Raw genomic sequence first — 10,608 nt, 5'->3', positions numbered from 1 at the left:
GGTCTACAATACACAGGTCTCCCTAAGCACCTAGAACCCAATATTTCTTGAACAATGTTCATAACTTGATCCCTGTTTACCACTTGCTGGGCCTGATTTTAGATCACCTGTGATAGACAATAAGGTTATTGATACCCATACTAACTCTGCCTCCTAAGTTCATTCCAAGGATAAGGTTGATAATGCTTTTGTTGTGGTTGTACATTGATTGACACCAAATAGTGTATCAACTTACATCAAGTGCAAGGTAGTAGGCAAATAGTAATATCTGAGAGTCTAGAGTTGAATACACAAGGAAGCTGATGCGAATATAGTGCATAAAAATAAATAGGTCGAATGACTCGGTAGTGTGTGAAATTTGTAACCAAGCTAAAACTTATTTGAGAAAATAATTAATTAAAAAGTTCTAGCCTTTAATCCTTTCTAGCGGATGTTCAACTCTCATATTCAAGGTAATAATGTAAACACACACAATCATACGCAATGAATTATGCGATATCAAGCAATCATACAAGTGCAATGGAATTTGTGGTTGAAAACTTCTACACAAGTATGACAAGACATCGGGCTCATTGATTTATGATGAAAGCTTATGGCTAGATCACCTAGTCTTATGCATTAATGTTCTCCTTTGGGGCTCGACTTCACTGGTGCTAGTTTCACACTCCAAAAACCAACTCACCATAACATTACCATACTCATTCCATGAATTCCAAAAAATCCAATCGTTAATTCATGCAATTAAGGAAATCATGTATTGACTTTTGAGGACTTTCATACAAATATGCTAAGACATCAAATCTCCATACTATTGATGAACACTTAGAATATAACATACCAAATATTAAGCATTAATATTGCCCTTGGGGCTTAACTTAGTTGTCAAACTAGATTCACACTCCAATTCTATCAATCATAATGTTAGCATGCTCGTTTGTACGTACCCAAACCATAACTATCACGAAATTATATGAGGGAAACCAAGACTATGGATCTATGAACATACCTTGAACATTCGAAATCATATTTGCCCTTCGAGATTATAGACTAGAAAAGAGAACTAGCTACTCATAATTTTTGCGTTAAACACCTAATTTTATTGATCAAAAATAGAGTTTACACATAAATCAAAGAGAAACCAAGAAAATCTAGAGAGAGAAGTAGAGAGAAAACTAATAGTAAAAGAGGCCAAAGTGAAGAATGAAACGAATGATGAGGATAAACCCTTAGAATAGGGTTTTAACCTCTCTCCTAGCATGCAAAATACTTCTCTACCCTTACAAACTCGTCTCTCAATGGTTACAATTGATATTTATCAAAAACCCCAAATAAAAAATTGACTTCGGATGTGCAGAGTCGAGCTCCTGTCTGGATACCCTAATGAAGCTGTCTGGACAGATATGTTGTCTTGAAATTGAAATTTTATAATCTACCTTATGTCCAGACATGTCAGTATAACTGTCCAAAAAAATCTCAATCTACTTTGATTTCTAGGTTACAGCTCTAAGACCTGACTCTTCTACCTTCGAGTAACATGTCTAGATAGCCTAAAGAAGGTGTATTGATACTATATCTTAGATAGTATTAACAAATGCAGAAAGTCTCTCAAAATGTCCACTTTTAGTTATGTTTCCTTCCAAAACCAATGAGAAACACTTATAAGGCTAAAATTAAACTAAAACAAACATAATTACATTGCCTAAACACTAGATCACCCTAATTAGAGGTCAAATCAGACATATAGTTCTTTCCATTGTTCTATAGGAGGTACAACTTGAGGAAGCCTCTGGTTGACATTGTTCACTTCCATTTGCTCATTCGGTCTTATTCCAAAAGGAGCAACTATATTTCCAATGATAGGAGTAGTAGTTAATGGAAGAAGATTTTACCTAAAAATCTATTTCTTGCGCTCCAAAATTTTGAACGATTTGTATAGAAGCTAAAGGAGTTATTATAGGAATTGAAACTAAATTATTCACAAAAGAGTGTCCATTGCTACTATTGAGATTTGATGTCAGTTAGCTGACCTTCTACATGATAGCTAGCTCCTTCAGAAATTCTTGTGAAAGTTAAAGTGGAACTGGTTATTGAATGGTATGTAGAGATTGTTATGGGGCTAAAGCTTCATATATACTTGTTGTGAGTCTTGCATTGATTGAAGAACTTATCGAAATTCTTGATAATTTTGTTGAAGAGCTTTTTGATTCTACAAGAGAGTCTACTGACATACTTGTTGCATATTATTTGCTATTTGCTACATAGTCTGCATCAAACTGCTGTTTGTCGATGAGATTTCTCGACTTAAAGTTTGACAAGAACAAGACTTACTTTTCCTTCTCCTTCATCTTCGTCGAAACGAGTGGATTAATAAACATTATGTGACTCCCTAGGTGAAAGGGGCGAAAGCTAGTCTCCAGTTACTGGTTCATCTATCGCTGCTTTTCCTGTTCTCTTTATCATGACTACAAATGCTTGACACTAAAGGTCCCACTAAGCGTACCAAAAATATGTTGGTCTTTTTTTGTGCTAGACATGAGATCTTCCTATTATGTCTCATGGGAGCAGGAGTGTTTGATCCAAAGATGTGATTATGTGTGTTGTCAGTGTGTCAGGACTTACTGTCAGTCCAAAGATGTTTTTCATATGAAATTTCACACACCAATATGTCATGTCACTGAACGAGCTTTGTGTAGTTTGAGAAAACAAAACTGCTGGTTCGAGGATTACCTTCCTAAAAAAGACTTAAAATTTACCTACTATCAAGTGAGAAAAGTAGGATATAGAAGACTAACACCAGAGTGAGAGGACTTCTATTGAACAAAATGAAAACAACGTATCGTTGTAATGCATTAAGATTTTCATTGAGAATACATCCTGAAATATATATGAGAACGTTATTTACAAGCTAAAATAAACATTGTCACGGAGGCTATAACCACGAAGGCTTGAAAAGTAAATAATCGAGCTAAACTAGTTGACTAGAGTCATGCTAATTGCAAAGGATAAATTTAGCAAAAATGCCAATGTCCGAAAATTTTTATCCCAAGTCTTCCCAAATCTAGGTGGCATTGCCACATAGGGTTGTTGACATCGACAATCATGCTTACATGGATCACATTTGAAATTCAAATTTGCCTCTTCTTTCTCACAGTTCTCTTTTGTTTAAAATTTAAAAATCAAATACCCCCTCTTTTATCCCTCACTTCTCTCCTCTCTTCCACTTTTATGATTTTATCTTCTCTAGGATTTAACATAAAACAGACAATTAAAGCATATATATGCACCAATTACATTGAAAAAGAAGCAACGTATCTCACATTCAAATAGTCAAGTAAAACATTATATACACCAATTACACTGAAAAATAAAACAATGCAACTCATTTATTTAACACAAAAATAGTGCAATGTACATTGAAAAGAAAATAGTGTAATTACACAAAACAGTGCAATGTATGTACACCAAATATATTGAAAAGAATTCAATGCAAGCCACTAGAGACGTTGCTGGAGGTGGCCAGAGATATTGCTAAAGGTGGAGGTGAGTGAAGACGTTGATAGAGGTGGTCGGATATGCAAAATATATTATTTTTAAAAACAATGTAATTTCTCGGGTCATTAATTTTTGGTAGCTATTTGGCTGGAATATAGGTGGGTAAGGTGCGTCTTGACGTGTGGAGTCCAAATATGGGGTTGGTTGTCAAAGACGTCATTGGAGGGTGGCCGGATCAACGCGATTTGTGTCGGATGACCTCGTTCTTTGGATATTTTTTCCTAACTATATGAGCGGCAATAGATTGTGTAGAGGGTCGTGAAATGATTGTGGTGGTCGGGTGTTTCCATCCAGTCACTTTTGGTCCAGACACATTGATATAAAATTATTAAGAATAATTAAATTGACATCACTAAAAACTCATATATTGGACCGAACAGTTTCCCTTTCCAGGTCGAATTTAACAACCTTGACTAGAAGACAAGTTAATTCCAAATAGTTCTTTAGAATCTTCAATACCCAAAAAGCATACAAGTCATAAACATCTGAAAAACCATAAAATTATTGATATACTCGACTAAAATATGAATCCCCTGTTTTAATATTGTTTTTCTTGGTTGTTTTTACGTAGGACTGGTATATTAATTAATGTTCATGCTGGGCATTGATAAGTATTGGTGACGCTTACATGGTAATATTGTTGCAAAACTGCTTGTTTATCACTAAAGCCAAAAAGAACACATTATTAGAAGAAGAATCGTGTAATTATTAGATAAAAACAAAGACTAAAAACATAAAAGAGTATGATTGTAATGTTGTTTATTTCGTGTTTCTTTAATTAATTTGAAAACAAAATAATTAAGGAAAGCAAATTAATGAACTTCTCCACAACAATTATAGTGTAGATAAATGGATCTTCGCATCCAATATTGATTGGGAGAGAACAGAGAGAGAGAGACAACAGGCTTTGAAATGAGACAAGATAGTTTGTGGCGTAAAACAATGAGTTGAGGGTTTTACTTTTTGTTAACAAAATAACTCAGCCTCTGTTCCTATGGTGGATTTTAGCAGACCATATATGCTTAGTAACCAGAATTTACATTGTGAGGATTTGACATAGTAGAAGTGGATATATTAGTAAAATGTGTGGTATTCTTTAAATAAAAGAATAAATTTATTGAAAATTAAACCTCTTGGAAGACACCTAAGTTTTGTTAAGCATAGTCTATAGTCTGATCAATAAAAAAGATATTTTAAATTTATCCTTAATGAAATAAATCTTATCCACTTAGGGACCTCATGGGTTTAGAAAAATGAAAATGACATGTAACCCATCAATTTGGTAGTTCATGAGAGTTCAACAGGTTTATTCTATTGATTTAATCAATGTAATAGTTTTATTTTCACTTTTTTATCCCAAAATTCATTGTCCAAAATTAATTATTTTAATATAGATTCTCTTGTTTTTTAAAGTACAGTTTAGAATTCATTGATTTAGTAATTCGTTATTTTTGAAAATTCCATTGAAACAAATAATGGAATTAAGATTTACTCATCAACAATGGATCTTGTTAGAAAGAGCATTATGTGTTCATTCTGAATATGTGATTTTTAAAAAAAATCTAACATATATTTTGAGAGCTAAAAGGTTTCAAAATTTCATTTAAAAGACTTGGGCTCTCATGGATTATCACTATATAGGATACTTAGCACTACTGTAAAAAAATAGAGTGGCCTATTGGATTAAAAATTCAATTTTTTGATAAGCTCATATATTTCTCTCATTTTATTAGTCTCTAAACTTGGTTTTTGTTAGAGGATTGGTTTTAAAAACGACTTGTTACTTTGTTTTCCTCATTTTCAATTTTCTCAAGCACTTGGATGGTTTTAGATGCAAAACGGTTGATTTTGAGTATTTTGAAGAACCATCAATTGGAGAATGCGATTAAGACCTTGAAGAATGTTGACGAATATTTTAAGAATTTTCGGTGAAGACAATTAACCAGAATTTGAAGACAAGTTGAGCTGAATTATGATTTCAGCATAACTGCGCTACTTGTGAAGAAGCGAGTCTAAAAGATTCCTCAGAATTTTGTTGAAAGCGCATGAGATAGCTTTGGAAAGCTAGGACATCAAGCTCCAATTTACATATTTTTCAGGATTTTTCTGAAGGTTGTAACGTGGTAAGAATCCGTAAAAGATACAGCAGCCCAGCTTCCAAGTTAACTTAGGAGTCAAACTTTCCTTCTATTGTCTTTAATGTTTCGGAAACCTTTGTAGCTGTGGGTTTCTTTGAGGGTTTAGTATTTGTTTTAGAGGAAGTTTAGGGTTTAAAGGAGGCTATTTAAGGAGGACTTCATAAATTCTCACACACATTCAGACACTCAGCCGATTTCTCTAGGCTGTTCTCCAACCTTTCTTGTGGTTTTCATTCATGATTAGGTGTAACTAAACGCTTTTGCTAGGGCGTGATAAAGTCTTAATATGATTTTGTAGTTTGTTTATTGCTCTTATTTTTTATTGCTCTTTTGATGTTAGATTTCTAATCACCGTGCTATATACTTGTTTGATTGCTTGAATGATTGACCACCAACTAAGTTCTCAATTAAGTAATTTGATGCAAGCACACGTAGATACCATACGGGGTTTGGGACCAGCTTCTTGTGAGTAGGAATTGGGAATGCCTAGGGTAGATACCATTCTCCTAGGGTTTACATGGCATGCTAATGAATTCTTGAACTTAAGGATATCTTGCATGTTCATATTTGAGTTAAATATCATAACCAAATTACATGTTAAGATAAACGAATTAGCGAATTAGCCTAGATACCATAGGTAATCCATGTCTTAGTGGATTCGCCAACAAAATCAATTGTGTAGATTAAAGGTGAGGTAAGAAACAATTAGAGATGATTATTAAGATGGATTCATTTTCCTAGTGTTTTTATAAATTTGTTTTCTCAACCAAAATCAATAAGTTTGTGTTTTCTTTACTTAGTTATTTAATTTTATTATTTGCTATCTACAATCAATCATCTCACAATAACTATTTCTTTTGCTAAATTTAGTACAGTAGTTAATCGTATTGTTTGTCCAATCCTTGTGGTTCGACCTCGTTCTTGCGTAACTTATTCTACTATGGTCTTGTGCGCTTGCAAGTATTTTAATTTGGAATTTTTGTTTTCTTATTTTAAGCTATCGAAAATTGCTATCAGATGGACTTATTGCTAATTAACCCTAAAGTTATTGATATACTCGTCTTAAATATGAATCCGCTGTTTTAATATAAAGTTGTTTTTCTTGGTTGTTTTTAAGTAGGACTGGTATATTAATTAATTAGCATTCACGCTGGCATTGATAAGTATTGGTGGCGTTTACAAGGTAATATTGTTGCAAGACTGCTTGTTTACCACTAAAGGCAAAAAGAAAACATTATTGGAAGAAGAATCTTGTAATTATCAGACAAAAACAAAGACAGAAAACATAAGAGCGATTTTTCCATATGATTGTAATGTTGTTTACATCTTGTTTTAGTGGACAATAACAAACAAAAAAGTCGATTTAGACAAAGAAACATATACAGATACATTTGCCGAACTTTAAAAGGCTCCCAATGCATATATATATAAAAATAATCATATATAGGTTGGGGTATGAACATGAACATATTGTTTTGTCAAGACATGGCAAACAAATTTTGTGTTGTTGAAGTGATTATTTACATTCTTGCTACAACATCTGTGTATTCGACTGTTGGTGGAAGAACCCGAAAAAAAGAAGGTCCATATGAGTATTACAAAAGCAGTTTCACCTGGCCGAAAGCAATCTGCAATATCAACTCGACATATGTTTGTGACCAACCAATTCTGGACAAATTTAGGTTTCATGGGGTTTGGCCAATGTACAAACCTGACGTGACAGTTCCTAATTACAATATGAGTGGATGCAGTACAACTAAACCAGTCAAATCAAGAACTATCATGGTGAGTCTTATGAACGGTGTGTGAATTATGTTCTTTGTTTATGAATTAAGCTAACTATATTTATTTTCTTTTTTTTATTGTACTTGTAGTGTTATCCACCCAAGCAGATCAAGAAAACACCAGTATATAACAAAATATATGGAGTAAAGTAGGGAAAAAGAACAACATAGAGTTTGCATTGGTCCAGACTCAATTCAAGATCCTACGTTCACTATGATCTTTGCAAGAGATTACAAGAACAAGATTGCATGCCAGAGACTCCATCTTACTCCAGAGTGCGATTGCTCGAGCAGGATGCACACAATCTAACATGAATTTAAGTTTTGCTGTTTGGCAAGGTGTTCGTGTCGGTGTCTCTGTTACGTGGCCTGCTGACGGCGAACGCCTCGCCAAAAGGCACAACAGGAGCAACGGAACCGTTGTGTAAATGGCAACGATTCCGCTGGCAGGACGTAAGCTCCGGGTAGGAGTTTCATTAACGTCTGTGCATTTTATTTTTTTTAATAATTGACGTGGGGCCCATGAATGATGTAAAGTTTATAATATGCGCCCCACTTTTGTCTCTTAGTAAGCTTGCATAAAATGTTTTTATTTGATACTTTTAATTTAACATATATAAAATATTTTTGTTTCAACACTTTTAAATTATTTAATACTTAATTTAACATATATAAAATATTTCTATTTTAATACTTTAAATTCTACACGTAATGTTTACTTTTAATACGTAATGATAAATTAAAATATAAATTAATTGTAATAAGTTTACATTTAACATTTTATGATTTATATTGTTACTAATTTAGTAGTAATATATAATGTATGATTTATACTAACATTTTCACTTAATATTATAAGTTTATATGTTTACTTTAACATATTTTTATTAACTTTTAAGAAAATCATTTTAATTTTGATATAAAAATATGTATAATTTATACTTAAAAAATTAATTTTAATAATAAATTAAATTTAGGATTAAAAATCATATTATAATAACAAAATTTTATATAAAAATCATAAAATATAATATTATAAAGTTTAAGATAATACTTTAATTCAACAGTTTTTCCATTAGCGTCAGTTTTTAGTCCCCACAATTTTTTCGTTAGCATTGAAATCAGTCCAACCACTCTATCAAATGGACCGTTGTAAAAATAGAACAGAAAGAATGAGTTTTTGTTTTAGGGTTTGTGTGAAACGGCAAGAGAGAAAAAAGGAGAAAGAGAAGTAGTCCAAAGGTGTCATTCTCTCGTAATCTTATGCAAAGATCATAATGGACTACTACTGGACATACAATGTTGAATTGACTACGAATCAGGATAAACTCTGTGTTGTTCTTTTGTCCTTACTTTTCTTCATATATTTTGTTACATACTTTGTGTTTCTTGATCTATTTGAGTGGTCAACATTATAGGACTAAATGTTTATATGTGAACAGAACCTAATATCAACTCTGATAGTAGCTGATATGACTGAAAATTCGCCAAATATTCCTTTCTACAAAAACGATGGAAAAAACAAAGACTTTTGGCTGCATGAATGGAAGGCACATGGGATGTGCTTTAAATTTCCAACGAATGCTACAAAATTTTTCCTATTTGGCTTGGACATTTTTCAGCGTTTTAATTTCCTTTCAATTCTGGAAACAGGTGACTATATGTAATGTGACTTACTCTATATTATGACTCCAATCTCTACCTATACTTACAAATGTACTTTTTTATATGGTGCAGAACAAGTTCGTCCGGACAATGGATCATATAATAGATCTAAGTTAGCAACTGCTGTTACTAACGCTTTGGGAGGAGTAAAACCTGAAATTGCTTGCAACGAAAATAACGATGGAAATGTACAATTACACGAGATTCGGGTCTGCTATGATGACCAAGATATACTTAGGCCATGTTATCGTGGGTTTTATGGTTGTCCGGACGATAAACTGGTACAATTTGTTTCTGCTTAGTAGCCGAGCCATAAAAGGGATTATCTTCGTACTTGGCATATGGTTTTCAATTGTCCCAATATAATCAATAGTTGTAATCAAATCGATTTTCAAAATGAAACAAAAGTCTAATATTAATTTCAACATGTCAGTTGAAAATTTAGTGAAAATTTGTTGGAATTACTCACCAAGTGACCACATCGAAACAAACCATCTGTTTTGATTTTGAGGTACCAAATCCAAAAAGATATGAGCTAATTAGCTGTAAAACAACCATTTATTTTAATTTTAGGGACCAAATTCAAAAAGTACAGCTAATTAGTTGTAAACAAGCCAAACAATCCCAAAGATGGAAAAAAAATCAAACGATAAGACAAAAGTACAACTCATAACACCTCAGCTTCCTAGAGTTTCAAAATCCTTAATAGTTCAATTCTTCAAGACACTACAATACTCATATTTTTTTTATGAAAAATAATAATCATGCTTTAAAATTACAAGGCACCTTTTTTTTGATAAACAATCATAAAGAACCATTGGTTATAGAAGTTTAGTTGTTTGTGTAATAAATGCCAACCAACTAGGTGGCTTGAACCTACCTACTTCTTTTTCCAACATTGCCCTCCCTACCATTCAGAAATCTCATGCCAATTAAATTTTTATAGTCATAGTTTTCATAATCGTACCATATATCAAATCGTGTCGGTTGAAGGTTCGATATTTTTGAGATTCAACAGATACGATGAAGGTTGAACCGTTGATTTATAATACACAATAAATTAATACTCTCTCCGTCCCATTTTCTTAGTCATTCTTTCTATTTTGGGATGTCCCAAAACTAGTGTCACATTTCCCCATTAATTAACAATTTTATTGTTGTATTTTAAAATTACCCTTGTTACTTTAATTATCCTAGTTCCAAGGGAAAAAAAGTATCACCATAAATAAGGGCAAATTTGAAATAACATGGTTATTTTATGTTAGTTCAATTGCATTAAATGATGTCCCCTTAAAAAGTTGGATTTTCAAATGATGACAAACAAATTGAGACGGAGGAAGTATATATTTACATATGTATTATATAACTATATATATAACTATATATATATATAAGTATGTTAGTATGTTATATACAATTACCACAAACAAATCATAATAACAATGTATTTAATAGATTAAAAAATTATT

At 32.4% G+C, this 10,608-nt stretch overlaps 1 protein-coding gene across 1 annotated transcript; it reads left to right on the top strand.

Moving 5' to 3' along the window:
* The first annotated feature begins 8,751 nt into the window (after nucleotides 1-8,751).
* Nucleotides 8,752-9,441, top strand: LOC119991486 (extracellular ribonuclease LE-like). Its single transcript, XM_038837831.1, has 3 exons — nucleotides 8,752-8,808; nucleotides 8,917-9,127; nucleotides 9,212-9,441. The coding sequence occupies exons 1-3, from the start codon at nucleotides 8,752-8,754 to the stop codon at nucleotides 9,439-9,441; spliced, it is 498 nt and encodes a 165-aa protein (XP_038693759.1).
* The last annotated feature ends 1,167 nt before the right edge of the window (nucleotides 9,442-10,608 follow it).

The sequence above is a fragment of the Tripterygium wilfordii genome, chromosome 22 (assembly GCF_013401445.1).
Source record: "Tripterygium wilfordii isolate XIE 37 chromosome 22, ASM1340144v1, whole genome shotgun sequence".
NCBI lineage: Eukaryota > Viridiplantae > Streptophyta > Magnoliopsida > Celastrales > Celastraceae > Tripterygium > Tripterygium wilfordii.
The sequence above is the reverse complement of the archived record's forward strand: the minus strand, read 5'-3'. Positions and strand labels throughout refer to the sequence as shown.